Raw genomic sequence first — 18,192 nt, 5'->3', positions numbered from 1 at the left:
TGAGAAGGATGAGCCTTCCAATCAGAAGGTGATAATATTTTTAAAATTTTAAATTTTGAAAAAATAATTTTATTTTTATCATTCTTATATATATATATATATATATATATATATATATATATATATATATATATATATATATATATATATATATATATATATAAGTTCTACAAGCAAATTCAATTCTACCAAAAAAATTCATAAATGTCGGAATCAATTCTAACAACTACAATCAAACATCAATTCAAAACAAAGGGCCACTTTGTTTTAACTTTTTAAAAAAAAAAATGGATTTTTTATTTGTATTCTTGAAAATAGATTTTGTAAAATCGTTTTTCAAAATATTACTAAGTTTTTTTATATTCGTTTTTTTTAAATTGAAACACTAATTTTGACATCACAAACATACATTATTGAAGATCAAAATATAGTCAAAATCACAATTTTTTCCAAAAAGTTGTATTTTAAAAATGATTTTTGTGAAAATCTACTTGAAATAGCTTCAAAATTAATAGATTTTTTGAAATTTTGATATCCAAATTTTTTTTTCCATAAAATGATGAAATACCTAAAATAACATCTTAAGAATAACTATAATTTGAAGTTTTTTTACACAATTATATAGAAGTATAAAATCCATTTAAAAAAAAACCCCAAAGCCATACATACACTAATTCGACTTAAGAGTGAGGAACAAAAAAAGAAAAGAAAAGTTCAAATTAATTATCACAACCCTTATTAATGCAAAATGTTATAATTTGCCTTGCAAGCACTGTTGAGCTCTATATGACCTCTGCGTGGCTTTCTCAAAGTTGAGGATTTCTCACAAACTCTCCGCAATCAAAGTTGAATTTGAAAAAATTTCATTGGGAGTATCCCACTTTAAGTCCATTTAATGTTGATGTGAGATTCATTTATGTGGGTTTGGTTTATCTGCTCATGTCAATCACTTATAATAATATATTAAAAACAAACACATTCAATTCTTTTAACTTTTCCATCCCACTCATTTTTGTTTTACATGCTTATAATTCAATTGTATATATTTTTTTTTCCACATTAGCTTTCAACTTGCCCTCCAAGTTTATCACTATATATATATATATATATATACCCATTAAAGTATTGTTTGGTGTCCATTGCCTAATTTTGTCTGTTTTCAAGTGTTTGAAAATGGATCCCTCATTTGATTTGGCAAATTTATGTCAATCATATTGAGAATTTGTTTTCAGATAATTGCAATTCATGCTCTTATGCTTTGGTGTTCTTGTGTTGATTTTGCAGGTACACTTGCATAAAAATAAGAACCTTTTCTCCCTTGCAAGAAATGAAAATCCAGGAGGTATTTTTTGTTCTTCCACTGTATAATCACTAGCTAAATTAAAACTTGATGTATCCATCCAATTTTTGTTCTTCTCGTGAGCCTTTCCATAATACATGTTTATGAACTGATACTGCAAATACAGGAAGAAAAAACAATTATTTGTATTGTATGTGCAAGGAAAATTCATTCTATTTATGAATTTAATCAAATGAAATTCAGTAAGAAAGTGTTTGTAACAAACTATAACAACAACCATCCTGCCTTGAATATGGCTACGTCCATCCCAAGTTATTAACTAAAAATTCATAGAGTGAAACACATTGATTTTGTGCCAACCCAGATTAAAAAGAATATATATTCAAAAGACGGGAACATTTACAAACATAATCATATTATCTACCTTATTATTTCCTAGCATGGATTTCTAGTAAGTTCTTGCATTTGGATTACTCTTCCTATATTTTTGTTGGATTTCTCAAGTTCAATTTGTAAAAATAAAAGCAAGACAAAAACCAAGTCCTAACATGGATATAGAAGGATGAATTTCATTTCAAAATAACATGTTGTTCACATAACAATAATATATTCACAGAAAAATGAAGACAAAAAACGAAGATACATACATTACATCAACAAGACTGTAGGCAGTCTCCAAATTATCAGCTACATAAAGAAGATCCGGAATATCTCTCTCTTCATTCAAATCTCCCCCTCCCTTTTTTATGAATATTGAAATCTCTTAATACAAAAAACGAATTTCAATAAACTTGACTTTAAATGTTATGTTATCTTTGCATTAAAAACTATAAATTTAGTGGAGGTTCAGGCTTGAGATTAATTACTATACATTTTAAATTAAATAAAAAAATTCATTTTTATTAGCAAAACCATATTACTAAAAGTACAGGGTAGACAAATTTTTATCCAAATAAACAAGTATTTGCTTCTACATTCATAACTCCCTGATATTCTCCAATAGGTAAGTAAATTTATAGTTTATTTTTGAAATTTATGACCTTGACTAAAAAAAGAATTCAAATGTGTGCCAATTTTTTTTTTCAGGATTGGAGTAACAGATGTTTACCTGCAAAGGAAGGAAGGAGCAATAGAATTTAAGAAGAGCATTCACTACCAATGGAGCCTACACCACCAATAAAGGAAAGTGAGTTTATTGAGCAAATATATATTCGCACAAAAATTAAACTTTTTACCCCTCACTCACTTGACATCCTAATAGAAGATAAAACATGAGTTTAAAAATAATACTAAAATTTTCAATTTATGCTACAGGTTGATTTTCAGATTCAAACAGTGAAAGTGAAAGACACAAGAGAAGCAATTTAAAGAGTTTGTATATTTAGTTTTGGAGACAATGAAATGAACCACAAAATAAGCAAATAAAGAGGTAATATAATATATATACTTTGGTTTTTTTTTCTAAGAAAAGATGCTATTCAAGTATTGGATTTGATTCAATATAGATAATAATGTTAACAGATTAACATGTCATCCAAGTGTGATTTGTTTTGTATTGACTAATTCTGATAAACTAACAAAGTGTATTTTTATTGATACAAGGTGAAAGCTTCCACCATTACCAGATGTAGCAGTACAGAGGGCTGCATGTTTGATTGCAGTTTAAGAAATTATACGACTCAGGTTATTCACTAGACTGTGGAACGTTTGTATTGATACACTTACAATACCAAATAGCAAATCCAACAAAGACAAGTTCAATAACAATAACTACTATACTAAAAACACATTACAACACATTCAAAAACCTGAAACCAAAAACACGATACTATTATTCTTTTTGGACAACTATTGCCAAAATAAACTATAAGAAAACACCATCAAATCAGTCCAATAGAATACAAACAATAATAGCTGCCCCACTTACCAATGGATTATGTTAATCAATATCGAATCTATTGATAGTACTTATGTTAAAACAGTTATTGTTGCAGAAATGAGAAAAAAATAACATCAGATAACCTCTCAGGAATCATGATGCCCTCTCACAAACATGCTTTTTCAATTGTCCTAGCATAATGTCATGCATATTTTCAATTCTAATAAGCTATTGCACCCTTAAAGGATTTGCTGGTTTGGTATATATTTAATGACAAGCACGAATCACACATGCAGACACTTCTTTAAGATCAGTAGAATAAATTTCTTAAGAAACTCAAGAGCTGCATAACTTGAAATCTTTTAAACACAATTTCTATCCATAATTTGATCATTTTAAGTATTTAAATTCGCCACCAACATCTTTAAGCTTATAAAAATATTGTAAGCACAAACTTAACTTTATTAAGAAACTCTATGACTTAATCTAAATTGTGCTAAAATCCAAAACCAATGCTGCTTCTCTATCTCCAAGAAAAACAAATATAAATAACACAAGTAATAATCATTGATTCAAAGATTAAAAATAAGACACAAGCAGAAACTAAAAACCATAATAATCAAACTAATAAAAAAATATACTCTAATAATTCATTAATTCAAAGATCAAAATAAGACACAAACAGAAACACGTGAAACCGATACATAGAGCTTGTTGTACCAGATGCTTGAAAGGATGACTTTTACAGGATAACCAGTCAACTACTTGATAATAGGAACAGCAACACGGATTCTGGTATCATCAGTGATGTACAAGTTATCATCCAAAGGAACGTTTAGATCAACCCTAACGAAAAACCTTTTTCCCTTCAAATCAGAAATGATTTCACCCAAAAATAAAGAATAAGCAGCCTAATTAGATGGAATAAAATCAATTAAGGGAATGATCTGAGAGTTGAAACAATAAAAGACAATACAAAAAAGACATGCAAAACATTCAACATGAAGAAAATGGAAAAAAGGAAATCCTTACATGTATTTTCAGAGGAGAAGAAAAGTATGAAATATATAGCGGTCCTTTGATGAAACAATGACGATGCTGCCGGGAAAACTCCGTTAAATGGAAGTGTCCATTTTTCGATCTACTTACGTGATTTCGTTGGGATAGAAAGATAGCGATGGTAGAGGAGATCAAGAAAACGAGGCCGATCTTGACGTGTGATTGCGGCAAAAAAACGGCGGTGGTTGTAGGGGAGAAGAACGGCTTGCCTTTCAGTTTTTTAGGGTTTGAGAATGAAAGAAATGAGTGATAGAGTTTGGGCTTGGCCCATTTTTTTGTTTTGTGCAATGCTGTCCTTCTAAAATAGAAGTGCCTTAGTGGCATGCTTTTTTTTTAAATGAAAATCCAATAATTATCTAATTGAAAGAATTTTTTATCAAAAGAATTATCTATAAGCAACATTTTTTTTTATTATTTCTCTGCCTTAGATGTATAGATAAATACCACTTAAAACTCATATACAATTATTAAAGGAAATTTTTGTTAGATTAAAAAAATTATTGACATTCAATAATAAAGAGATTGATTTTGTTATATTATAGAAAAGAATAATTTATTATGTATTTTATTTACCGTAATAAAATTCAGTTTTTAAAAAAACATATAACATGGCCTGTTTGATTCGAGGTAGATGGAGAGGTGAGGGAGTAATCTTGACAAAAAAATGTTTCTTTTTATTAAATCTTTTTTTTAAAAAAAAATGTTTTTTATTCTTGAAAAAAAAAATTAAAAAAAAATTAAAATTAGTAAAGGGAATACATATGAAATTGATACATATGAATTTGTATGAAATAGAATTCTTAAGGACTATACACTTCCCTCCGTTAACTCAAAAGACATAAACCTAGAAACTTTAGAATTTCACACTTAATTTTGATCAACTTCCATATAAATTAATATGTTAAGGAAGAACTATTATAGACAGATAATTTTGATCAATTTGATTCATTTGTTAATATAACTCAAATGAAAAAATTAAGAGATAAATTATCTCTTTGAAATTTATGTCTTATTGAAAAAATTCTTTAATAAATATTTTATGATTTGAAACTAATTTTACAGATACCTTTGAGGAGAAAAATATGAAAATTTTCAATGAGATAGTTTTTCTTTCTTCTTGAACTACATTCCCTATATAATTATAAGTCATTCAACTACTTCAACTCATTCATCCCTCCTCCTGAATCTCCCATCAACCTACAAGGCACTCAAGTTAAGCCACACATTCTAAATTAACATGTCACTTGCTTAAATCAAAGACATGTGATAGAGCTTTAGAATATCGTTTGGATGATTTTTCTGGATTTTTTAGGATTAAATTCATTTTTTTTAAAGCAAAGGCTCTTTACTCAAAAACAGTCATTAAACTGAAACAATAATGTCTACCACCTAGGATTATGACTGGCCATTGGAGATTTGGAGAAGAACACCTAGGATTATGACTGACCATATAAACAAAAAAAAAAAAAAAAACAAACAAGGAGTATAATGAGAACAAGCATTGCAATGAGAGAGACAATTAAGAGAAGAACACCTAGGATTATGACTGGCCATTGGAGATTTGGAGATACACTTTACTTATTGTTTTATTCAAGATGTAATTGTGGGCGATTTTTTTTCACTATTTGTTTTATAACATTATTGGGTATTTAGTAACAAGTTAGTTTCTTAAGTGGAAAACTTAACATGACAATTTGTTTAAATTGAAGCATGACACAAAAGAGAATTATATCATCTTAAAAAGTCCAAACAGAGCAAGAAGAATATAAAAGTAAGTTTAAAATTTGTCATGAGCTCATATCATGTGGAGTGTAGTTGTAGTAAGTCATTTAAATACAGAATTAAAACACAGCAAATTAAACCCAAAAAAGACTTTTCGCCACAACCTATCAAAATCAGACACTTGACAACAATAAAAAATACATAGACACCGATTTCACTGTTACTACTATAATTAATTTTGTTGAATATTCAATCCTTAAAAAGATCAAGAAGACATGCACAAATCATATATTCAGGTTTGGATAGGGAAAACATAACAATATATTAACTGAAGAAGAATAGTGAGTTGTAAAATTAAAAAAACCAAAAAAAAAAAAAAGGCCTAGACAATTAGACACATTAAGAAGAGAAAGTCACCAAAAGTTTTTAAAAGTATTTGGTAGGAAATAAGAATGATTTCAGTATATGGACAACAAAAAAAATGAAAATAACTCAAGTATATGCACGAGTTTGCAGGATCGACATGATTAAAACAAAACACATTGTGGCAACACTAATAATTCCCTTTTTCTAAAACAATTGAAAAATAAGAAACAAGAACAAAAATATACCTCTCCAAATCAAAGCCACCAATGCCAAGAACATAATCCAAAGATCAAAATAAGACACAACCAGAAACTAAAAACACATGAAATCGATACATAGAGATAGATTCTATACCAAATGGCTTGAAAGGATGACTTTTGCACCATAACCAGTCAAATACTTGATAGTAGGAACAACAGAACGGATTATGGTATCATCAGTTTGATGTTCAAGTTATCATCCAAAGGATCAACCCTAACGAAAACAATTCTTCCCTTCAAATCAGAAATGATTTCACCCAAAAATAAAGAATAAACAGCCTAATTAGATGAAATAAAATCATTAAGTGAATGATCCAAGGGCTGAAGCAATAAAAAACAACACAAAAAAGACATGAAAAACATTCGACGTAATGAATAGGGAAAAAAGGTTAGATCCTTACATGTATTTTTCAGAGGAGAGGGAAAGTATCAAGTATATAATGGTCGTTTGATAGAACAATGATGCTGTTGTTGGGAAAACTTCGTTAAATGGGAGTGCCAATTTTTCGATCTACTCTCCTTAAGTGCTTTTGTTGGGATAAAAAGATAGAGATGGTAGAGGAGATGAAAAAAACGAGGTTTTTTGGGCCAAACTTGATGGGGTTTGCGGCGAAAAGCCGCCGGAGGTTGAAGGAGAGAAGAACGGTGTGGCGTGGCGTCCCTTTGAGTTTTTTAGGGTTTGAGACGAATGCTGGCCGGGTTAACGACGAGAGAGGTGTGAGAATTGAGAATAAAAAAGAGAGTAATAAATCATACGGATTCCAAACCAAATCCAATGTAACTTATGGACTTCAAAACAAAATTAAATGAAGTTGAATTTTTATTTTTTTAAAAATTCTATTAAATCTTTGCTTAAAAACAAGAGGGTAAAATATATTTTTCCTCCCTAAAAAATTGACGAGTTTTGGTTTTCATCTCGGTAAAAAAATGACGTTAGGAAGAAGAAGTTTTCACGCATAGCAGATAATAATGCAGTCGTACCAACGTAAAATGCGGTACTTTTCTTACACAATAAAAAGTAGTGTTTTTCTAAGTGAGATTGGACCTAATACACACTTAAATAAAAAGAAATAGACTGTGGTCGGGGATTCGATTCCTAACTCATACATATTGAAAAAATCTGATTGGGGTGAGAGAACCCATATTGTGTGTCTCATAGATTCTCCGGCGGAGATTAGTCATCGATAACAACGATGGTAACTTCGTACCAGTATCATAGACTTTACAAATTATAGACACGGTAAGACTATATCCAATTGTGTACTAGAATCTATTTGAAAGTGACCAACAATAAATTGATTCAAGTGTTAAGGATCTTGATCCCCTTAAGTATATGGTCAGAGGATCGATTTGTAACTCATGCATATGGAAAAAAATCAGTTTGGAGGAGATAACTCACCTTATATGCTCCACAAATTATCTGACAGAGTTTAATCATCAATAACTACAATGAAAATTTCTATTAATATTATGATACTCAAAAAAAAAAAAATCCATGCACGGTGCATCACACGGGTCTTGACACCTGTGGATTTGCAAGTTAGGTCCAATTATTTGCCATCAAATGATTACAAGCCAACGTTCATATACACTAGTCCGTTCAAATATGTCGTCATCATTTTTGAAAACTTGGTATCCGGCCTTAGGACCGACTAATCCAAGGGGACCAATCCTACCGCCCTCTTGCGGGGGCCCATTTAAAGCCAGAGTTTTTTGCTTTGTATGGACTTAGCCCACCGAAATTGGCACCAATGGAAATCGAACCAGAGACATTGAGAGGAGCATACTCCAAAGGCCCAAGCCAACACCATTCGACCAACACCAAGTGGGTTCGTCATTACTTAAATATAGTCATTCTGTGTATATCGTACATAAATATCGTACATAAATAGTGGTAATGGGTTTGTGTAGTATGTAATAAATTTTTGATTTGTTTCATAAATATGTGTATTTCAGTCATAACAATTATTTTGTTTTGCAAAAAATCATAATAAAAATAAATAAATTAATATTTTTACAAGCAACATGCATTTGCACGGGCATTGACACTAGTTTTCTTCAAATCCAAATCAAGGAGTTGACTGAGACCGATATCAATTTGAGTGTATTCACACTTTCACTATACATGCATTCACACCATCTAATGGTTCAGATTTAATACTCATCAAATAAATAAAATGAGTGGTTGAAATTTACCTGCGGTGAGACTTTGTCCGTAACAAGTTCAAATTACTAATTTTCTTTTACATGAAAAAAAGAAAAGTATTAGCAATTTAAATTCGTGCAACAACCTCGCTTGCATCATTTTCACAGAGATAGAGAGAGTCCTTGCTCATTGTACCAAAAAAAAAAAGAGAGAGTCCTTGCTCAACGACTCAACTGAATGGCCACCGCGCTCCACAACTCCCCGGCTTTCGTCGACGATCCTCTCTTGCCCTTTCTCTGGTTCTACTCTTCTCTATCTCTCTTTCCCCTCCACACATTTTTTTTAACAATTTCACATTCTCATCAATTTTCTCAATTTAGGTCAATCAAAAAAGCCTTAGAAGATTCCACGCACAATCTCACCAAGTTACTCTCATATTGCATCAACAAATTCAAGGACAATCACCGCTACCGAAATGATCCCAGATTTCTCAAGATCTGGTTCCTCTATGTAATATAATCCCATTCATTTTATTTCTGCATTAATCATCACTATCGTTTTATTTTTATTTCTTAATTTGTGTATTATTGACAAAAAATTGGAAGAGTATTATTGGGTGTGATGAGGACATGTTGCTTTGAGGTACCTTGAAATCCAAAGAATCTCAACTTAGTTTTGTTGTTTTCTTTGTTCAGATGGATGCTAGTGCTGATTTTGACTGTGTTTTCAAACAACTGCTGGATAGTGATGTATGTGCCAACGATGCTTCACTTTATGTGTATGCTGCATGTTTTTTTGAAGCAAAGGGTAGATTGCGCGATGCCCAAATCATCTATAAGCTCGGCATTTCCAGGTTAGTGTTTTGTATTTAAGATTTGTAACCTGCTTCTTTTGATATTGAAAATTGTAGCATAAAGATTTGTTGTGAAAATGACTTTCAATTGAATGAGTTTTCTCGACTTTCTTACACTTGTATACATAAGTTAATCCCAGGCAACTGTTCGGATCTATTATGACATAGCAGTGAGGCACTCAACGTAGGATTTCAAACCTGTTGCATACTGAGAAAACCATTGTTTGTAATATCAGCAACAAATAAACATCGAAAGGAAAGTAAAAATAGAATTTAAACAATAATTTCATGGTACATTTGATTGGTGTTTTATGTCTTTTTAATTCTGGTTTGTTGGTGTGAGACTTTCCTGATGATTGTAATTCTAATTTTATGTTTGGTCAATGTTTGACAGAAATGCAGAGCCAATTAAGTGGTTGGAAAAGGCGTATACCTTATTTCTCAGTAGATTATCCGAAATATGTAATGCTGCTTCAAGCCAGAAGGTATGAAATTGTATTGGAAAAGTGAACAATACCATATAGTTAAAAATTGAGCCAACTTCTATATTGCACTGTTTTTCATGGTCTCTGCCACTTGTTTCCTCAACATTGTCTAAGTTCAATTTTGAGATTTCCAAATATCAATTTAAGAACTCTTATGTTACTTCTAATTTCAGGCTGATTATAAAGAATCTGCTACATTGCAAAATGATGGCATTATTCCATGGGACACCTCTACTCTGAATGACCTTTTGAAGAAGATAAATCCTTTAATTGTGAAATTTGACGTGAGAAATTTTGATTCTTCGTTATCTACATGCTTAAATTTAATGTATTTGACAAAGATCATGTTCCCTTACACGTCTTTAAATACATTTCAGGGGTATCGTTCGAGCACTAAACCTTATACAGGAAAAGTGGCCTTATCCACTTTGAAGAATGCATCAAGGAATAAAGTTATAGAAATAGGTAGTTGTATGAACATAATCTCGAGTATTGATCATATTTATCTTCTAGGTGTAGTTGTCTGACTGCATTTCTGCTCTTTGTATATGTATGATCAACTCTCCAAACGTTAATTTTATATGAATTTGCTTGTCTATATTTTTTGCGTTAGACCATTTTGTTATAAGATCTATTCTGATGCTTCTCCCTATCAACAGAAAAAAAAAATGTTGAAGAGGAACAGTTTGTCCACAGTCATTTGTTTTGCATGTCTAGTTCTTATCTAGATGCAAATAAGTATGTATCAACTCTTCTCATGGCACTAAAACTTTAATTTGCAATGGTGAATGTTGTAACGCCCGGGTCTGACGAGGGCGAGGAGTGGTTGCCGGTGCATGAGGCATGACAATGTGCGACTCCTGACAGCTTCTAGGCAAGAACCGAATTCACATCGGAATGAGAGGGATTCTGAGGCTGTGCGGGTTTGAGACTGCGTGGTGGAAGGAAGGCTTATCAGGATTGATGGGTACTACCTATACCAACAAGATGCATCTTCTTTTCGGTGGCTCATTGGAGAAGAACTCCATAGTTAAGCGTGCTTGACTTGGAGTAGTCTTTGGATGGGTGACCTTCTGGGAAGATTTCCCAGAAAGCGTGCGAGTGAGGACAAAGCACGCTGAAAAGTCTCGTGTTGGTTTGTGGGGTCAGTCGGTCATTCTAAAAGCAGTTTGGGATGTTACAAATGGTATCAGAGCAGACCTCTCCCAGTACGATGTGGGCGGAAGCTGGTGTGGTGGGCATGTAACGCCCGGGTCTGACGAGGGCGAGGAGTGGTTGCCGGTGCATGAGGCATGACAATGTGCGGCTCCTAACAGCTTCTATGCAAGAACCGAATTCACATCGGAATGAGAGGGATCCTGAGGCTGTGCGGGTTTGAGACTGCGTGGTGGAAGGAAGACTTATAAGGATTGATGGGTACTACCTATACCAACAAGATGCATCTTCTTTTCGGTAGCTCATTCGAGAAGAACTCCACAGTTAAGCGTGCTTGACTTGGAGTAGTCTTTGAATGGGTGTCCTTCTGGGAAGTTTTCCCGGAAAGCGTGCGAGTGAGGTCAAAGCACGCTGAAAAGACTCGTGTTGGTTTGTGGGGTCAGTCGGTCATCCTAAAAGCAGTTTGGGATGTTACAAATGTAGATCTTTACATTTTGAGCATTACTTCAAGAGTATGCAGGGTTATTGATTACATATGGCATAAGGCAAAAAGTCTGCCATTCTAAGCCATTTCAGCCATTAAATGCCATGGTGTTGCCATTCTTCACAAATTGGCCATTGCGGCTGGAGAAAAATCCGCAAGTGCTATCTGCCATGGCCGCTATTTGACAACCTTATGTCTCATAATCTGTGTTACAATTCCGTAGTTTTTTTGAACAAGCCAATTCCGTAGTTATCTTATCGGCCCATGTAACTGTAGGCTCTTGTTGTCATCATGAGTATGAAATGATAAAAAATTTAACTTACTATGAAATGGGAATTGTTTCTTGAATTTGAATTTATTACACATCCCAAGTGTTTTTTAGTTCATCTTCTAAAGTTAATCATGTTTCATTACAGTTTCTCGATGAGCTAGGTTTATTATTTATTTCCATAAGCTGCTTCCTTGGACAAAAGTTTCAGTTTATCTTATAAACTATTGCTCATGGTTCTTCTTGTCATGACATCCAAAGGTGGAATGAAGTACCATATCAAGGGCTGTGCAGGACAGGGTGGTTTTGCTCAAGTATACAAGGCAAATGTCAACAATGACCCTGATGATGTTGTGGCACTAAAGGTGATGACAGTCTTACAAATTGTTTTGCCCTAGATGTAGAACTATAACATATGGATATTAATTTTATATATATATATATATATATATATATATATATATATATATATATATATATATATAAAATGTAAGATAATTACACTATAACATATTATCTCATCAGATTGTATTTTGAATCTTGACAGATACAAAAGCCAGCTTTCCCTTGGGAATTTTACATGTATCGTCAGCTTGATCAGCGCATCTCTGGCAGAGAAGTATGCCAATATTGATTATACCATGAAACTTCTTTTTCTATGAACATCTACTTATTCTGATTTCTCTGATATCTTACTGTATCAGAGGTCAAGTTATGGTTTCGCTCATAAAATTCATCTCTATTCTGACTGTAGCATACTCGTTTGTGACTATTTAGCTAATGGGACATTACAGGTCGGTAATTTCCTTTGATGTCCCTCATTATCTAGTCAACATCCCGTGTTATTAAAGTTTAACTGAAAATTCTATGCAGGATGTCATCAACTCATATTTGGTCATAGGAAAATCCATGGAAGAAGTATTGTGCATGTATTACACAACAGAAATGTTGCACATGATTGACACTTTGCATGATGTTGGCTTGATTCATGGTGATTTCAAGCCTGATAATCTGCTTATATGCTATTCTAGGTAAATTTTGACTTCTGTTGTAGTTCATGCTTGTGACTCTTACTTTAACAAACCACATTTTTCACGATCACAATTCTAACACTTCCATTTTCCTTTATCATAATTTGTCCTTTCACATTGTTTGTATCTTGTAAGACTGCAACTATGAACATTTTCCCCATCTTAATACGAGGGTATGACTTCTATATATATTTTTTTTTGGTTTACAATGAGCTAGGGATCGAACCCAGGACCTATAGCATACTATCCAAACCCCTCACCACTAGACCAAACCTAGTGGTTTTATGACTTCTATATCTTAAAGTAAGGATATTTTCGACCCGTTATTTTTGTACCGTTATATTCTTTTGTATTTAATTAAGGATGTGAGTTTTTAAAGTCTTTCTGTATCTAGCAAAGTATCAGCCTTTTTTTATAGGACAACTATAATAATAGATTGGAGTACAAGGGGCACCCCTGTACAAATACATCGAGATGGTTAAATGAGTTACAGTAAGTAAGGAGATAACAGGATTTGACCACCACTCAGAAAGAAATAATTGAATTTCCAACTCACATTTAGCCACAATCAACTTCTGACCTTGATCATATATTCATATCTATCATTTCATCTCAACTCAGTCGTATGGAATAGAAACAAATCTAATTTGCATCCATGTGGCATAGCCGTGTCTGATAGGCAATTAGACATTACAATTAAAAAATATATGATTTGTGGCTTCTACATCACTCTTACAAAACTCACACAGTATTTTATCATTTTGAATAATGACTTGTAAAACAGACTTTGATAAGAGTCTGTCAATAGTTACTTTTGAAGCAAAAGTGTTGATCTTTTACTGGAGTGAATTTTAAAGTATCGTTGATATAGGCATACAAACATGTTTTTCCGCTTCTACTGACAGAAGGATTTACACATGATGTTTTAAGACCTTTGGTTGGGATAAAACCTATTTGCAATGCATGCTAATAGTGAAGCATTGTGTAAAGTAGCTTAGATCATTGTGATTTCTGTGGTACTCATTATTTCTTGTTATTTTGCAGGGGTAACCTCACGGAAGAAGGGTTCTTAGACCGAAGCGGTTCTTGGGGTGATCAGGTCAGTTTTTCTCCCGAAGATACAATAAAATATATTTTTTATTGCTCTGATGTATACATTTTTTTTTATCTTGCAGGGTCTTTGCCTTGTTGACTGGGGAAGAGGGATTGATCTTCATCTCTTTCCAGATCACACAATATTTAAAGGTGATTGTAGAACTTCTGGTTTTCGGTGCATTGAGATGCAGGAGGACAAGCCATGGAAATTTCAGGTGAGTAACTACTTAAATTACAATACAAATGCAATATAGCTCATGATTGACTGCCTTTAAAGTTTTTCTCTTCTGTATCACTTGCCAACAGGTAGATGCGTATGGCCTTTGTGGTGTTGTCCATACAATGCTGCATAATTGCTATATGGAAATTGTTAAGAAAGAATCATCTGATGGGGGCTCTGTGTACCTTCCCAAACTACCCTTTAAACGGTATGTTCCTCATTTTATAGTTGCATGCAACTGTATGGCTCAATGATTTGTTGGAAAGGACCTGGTATAAATTTGGTCACCTTTTAATTTCCCTTTGCTATTTGCTAAAATCAATTTGGAAGCTATAGTGCCACAGCAGACCCTTCCTTTTGTTTTCAACTTCAATTTTTTATTCTGATATTTTGGCTGTTGAATCAATCAGTTACTGGAACGCCGACCTCTGGAAGACTTTCTTCACTAAGATGCTAAATAACTACCCCTGCCATGATGATAGGAAGTTGCTGCAGGAATTGAAGAAGTCCTTCCAGGACTATATGGTCTCTGATCCTCAATGTATAAAGAAACTCAAGGAGTTACTCGCGAAGCAAAGGGCTTCTCTGTGTTCTGCTTAGTGACAATGCAAGCAGTCAAAGACAGACTACGAAGGTACCACTTTTTTCCTGTTTTCTATCATATGTTCCTTACTTATGGACAAGACTCTTCTAAAGTTAATTTGTTCCAGGGCGTGCAACTTGCAAGTGTATTTAACCTTGAATTTTATTGGGTTAAAGATTACAATACTTTAAAGTGAAGCAAGGATAGATCATCCTTATTTGTTCACTTTAGAAACAAACCAACGTGTAAAGAGTTATTTTCTTTAATGGCTATGCATTAGCATAAGGGTCTGGAATATAAGTTTTTCAATGGTGTAAATGTGTAAATGACAGTGCGTTGTAATTTGTAAGCAAGTATGACTGTTTAGTTCCACCAAAAGGACTTTTCATGTACATGAAGTCATGACTCATGAACGAATTCAGCAAATCAAAGATAAAAAAAATAAAAAAATAACTTCCTGATTTAGATTTTTGTAAGACACTACTCCATCTGGTCTTTAATATAAGGGAAAATTTGCTTTTTATGTTCATTGAAAATTTAATGTATCTAGTCCATAATATGGACCATATACATTAGATTCTCAACGAATCTAAAAAAACAAATTTTCTCTTATATTAAGGATCGGATGGAGTATTAAATAGTTCCTGCATACTTTATGAAATATTTCAAAAAAAATCTTTGACTTTGTTAAATTTTACTAATATTAGTCCAACAAAGAATATGTTAGGGATTAAATTGAGAATAAATAGATTAACTTAAGGACAAAATTGTTGTAAAATATAGAAATTTAATTGATAGTAAATGGTTAAATATAGGGACCAATTTAAAAATTTAATAAAATCATGTTAATTTTTAAATATCTCTAAGGCTATGTTTAGATTGGTAGAATAAGGTGAGATGAAATGGAATGAAGTGGTATATAACGAGGTTCCATTATTTCGGTATTTAAAATTTTAATGGAATGGAGTGGAACACAATGGAATACATTCCATTCTATTCCATCTATTTTCTTCATTTTTCTTCCTCTCCAATTTGGGGGTGTATAGGATGGAATGCAACCTATTAAATTTTTAATGACCAAAATATCCCTTTTGTATTACAGCATTTCATTGCTTCGTTCAAAATAGAATTAGTAGTGCTTCACCATATATGCCAGAACCATGATGACAATACCAACTAGTATCGTGACCGTACCACTACCTACCATGCACTGAAGGATGCTAGTTCTTTGTAAAAAAAAATAACTTTTGTGATGGAGTGATGGAAGTGGGTATCATACAATTTCCCTTACGATAACAACAATGTATTGTAGTTTCCAGCATGAATGCTCTTTCCTACTTCATCAATCACAATATTGAGAATAAGGAACAAATAATATGCAGAAGGTCTTTTTTTTTTTTTTTTTTTTTTTATGAAAGTGAATTGGAGTTATTGCTTATAGTTTATTGTTTTAAAATAAGGGTAAAATTGGAATAAAAATGTTATAATTTATTCCATTCTGTTTACTTCCCAAACGATGGAGTGGTAATTTTGTTTCATTCCATCATTGAATATCCAAATAATGGAACGTAATTTGTGTTCCGTTCCGCTCTATTCCATTTCATTATGTTTCATTCCGCTCCATTCCGTTTTGTATCATCAATCCAAACAGAGTCTAAGGACTTAAATCTATTTTTTAAAAAATTGATCTGGTGAATTATTAATGCTAGGGATTATTGACATGTGATTAAACAATAGTAATTCATTACTTGTGTTAATGCGTACTCCATCGTAAAGCCTATAAGTGTAATCTTTAACAAACATTTATAGGTTGTCTAATGGTTGACATCTCCTATGCATAAAATTTTCAAGAATTTACACATTTGAATTTGATACTTAAGTAGAGAATTGAGCTTGCTACTTAACTAGTTGACATATCCTGTATATGAAATTTTCAGGATTTTGCTATGTTCTCTACTTAAGTAGAGAATTGCGTTTTCTACTTAACCAGCTAACACCTCGTATACATTATTATTTTTTATTTTTTTTGCGCGTCTGATATTGAGGTTCCTTCAGTTTTTACGTGTAAATCACTTAAGAATACAAATTGTCTCGACAAAAATAGGTTTCGTGCACTTGAAAATTTCATGTATATGATGTGTTAGCTAGTTAAGTAACTATATGTAATCGAGATGAATTTGACTTGTTAACAATGACTTAAGGGTCCGTTTGACCTGACTTTTTTAGGTCTTATAAGCTATCTGAAAGGTAAACGTGAAAATAATAGCTTTCTAGAAAAAGGCTAAAGTTGTTTGGTGGTTGTTGTTTTTTTAGCTTCAAAACTATTTTTAAGCTAAAAGTTGTTTGGTAAAATATATTTTTAAAAACTTAATTATTTTTTTGACAATCAAGCGTATAAATAAATAAATATTTTAAAAATAAAAGATAAGTATGTAAAAAAAAAGATCTGAATATTTGTTATTTGAATCTCCCTTGATTATAAAATAGACGAGATTGTAATACGAAGAATATATTATCATTTAGCTAAATGCTAAAAGCATTATTTGAGAGATGATAGTTTAAATTTTAATCTACCCGTATTTCATCATTTTATGTATGTACGGATGATAAAAAGTACTGGTGTAGAGCAAAAAAGACGCATACTACCGTACGTAATGCTAAACTACTGCTACTAGTACTGGTACTATTTGATTCCGACAAACAAGAGAAGTCGCAGGTTACTTTCTTTTTATTTTATTATTTTTTGGCTTTAATGTACTTTTGATCCCCTATTTTGAAAAATTTGAACTTTTGATCCCTCTATTTTAAAAATCAACTTTTTGATCCCCTATTTTGAAAAACTCGAACTTTTGATCCCCTATTTTAAAAACTAACTTTTTGATACCCCTATTCTAGATTTTTATGAATTTTAGTCCCCCAACTCAATTTGGTCAATTTTTTGCGGATGTGTCACGCTCATTAATGATGTGGCAGTTTCCATGTTGACAAAACATTTTCATGTCATTAATTTTTTAAAAAATATTTTTTTTTTAAAGTATTAAAATAATTAATTATAATTAAAAAACAATAAAATAATCCTCTTTATATTATATAATAGGGGGCTGCTAACTTAGACCCAGTTGGGTCTAAGTTAGCAAGGTGCACCTTTTCAGTTGGACAAAAATACCTATTCTTTTTAATTAATTAACCAAATTACCATCAATGGACGTGGATCCAGTGTCGCGCGCGTACCGCAGGACCATGGTTACAAACCGTTGATTTCCATCAGACAGCCACGATCTGATCT

At 32.3% G+C, this 18,192-nt stretch overlaps 1 protein-coding gene and 1 long non-coding RNA gene across 7 annotated transcripts; one reads left to right on the top strand and one right to left on the bottom strand.

Moving 5' to 3' along the window:
• Positions 1-1,071: 1,071 nt before the first annotated feature.
• On the bottom strand, positions 1,072-4,528 carry LOC123913608. 3 transcript variants are annotated; one of them, XR_006811663.1, is made up of 5 exons: positions 4,212-4,528; positions 3,900-4,045; positions 2,409-2,465; positions 1,948-2,062; positions 1,072-1,454 (listed from the first exon to the last, which is right to left on the bottom strand). It is a non-coding gene; the product is annotated as an uncharacterized LOC123913608 (long non-coding RNA). The 3 variants fall into 3 exon arrangements; XR_006811664.1 differs by having other exon boundaries at positions 1,948-2,039; XR_006811662.1 differs by lacking the exon at positions 1,948-2,062.
• Positions 1,209-15,367, top strand: LOC123913607 (mitotic checkpoint serine/threonine-protein kinase BUB1). 4 transcript variants are annotated; one of them, XM_045964404.1, is made up of 19 exons: positions 1,209-1,342; positions 2,387-2,486; positions 2,615-2,729; positions 2,903-2,983; positions 8,900-9,031; positions 9,113-9,242; positions 9,428-9,585; positions 9,980-10,070; positions 10,244-10,354; positions 10,448-10,535; positions 12,239-12,342; positions 12,525-12,596; positions 12,682-12,771; positions 12,851-13,008; positions 14,053-14,107; positions 14,184-14,318; positions 14,410-14,531; positions 14,806-14,957; positions 15,034-15,367. In XM_045964404.1, the coding sequence occupies exons 5-18, from the start codon at positions 8,970-8,972 to the stop codon at positions 14,921-14,923; spliced, it is 1,494 nt and encodes a 497-aa protein (XP_045820360.1). In that variant the 5' UTR covers positions 1,209-1,342; positions 2,387-2,486; positions 2,615-2,729; positions 2,903-2,983; positions 8,900-8,969; the 3' UTR covers positions 14,924-14,957; positions 15,034-15,367. The 4 variants fall into 4 exon arrangements, with proteins under 4 accessions (XP_045820360.1, XP_045820359.1, XP_045820362.1 ...); XM_045964403.1 differs by having other exon boundaries at positions 14,734-14,957; XM_045964406.1 differs by lacking the exons at positions 8,900-9,031; positions 9,113-9,242.
• Positions 15,368-18,192: the final 2,825 nt, after the last annotated feature.

This window comes from Trifolium pratense, linkage group LG3 (genome assembly GCF_020283565.1).
Source record: "Trifolium pratense cultivar HEN17-A07 linkage group LG3, ARS_RC_1.1, whole genome shotgun sequence".
Lineage (NCBI taxonomy): Eukaryota > Viridiplantae > Streptophyta > Magnoliopsida > Fabales > Fabaceae > Trifolium > Trifolium pratense.
The sequence above is the reverse complement of the archived record's forward strand: the minus strand, read 5'-3'. Positions and strand labels throughout refer to the sequence as shown.

Bases quoted from the DNA above. Each gene is read 5' to 3' on its own strand.
- LOC123913607 (XM_045964403.1), top strand. From the start codon at position 8,970: ATGGCCACCGCGCTCCACAACTCCCCGGCTTTCGTCGACGATCCTCTC. The intron at 12,772-12,850 runs GTCGGTAATTTC...AATTCTATGCAG, and splicing joins TAGCTAATGGGACATTACAG to GATGTCATCAACTCATATTT. The intron at 14,532-14,733 runs GTATGTTCCTCA...TGAATCAATCAG, and splicing joins CCCAAACTACCCTTTAAACG to TTACTGGAACGCCGACCTCT.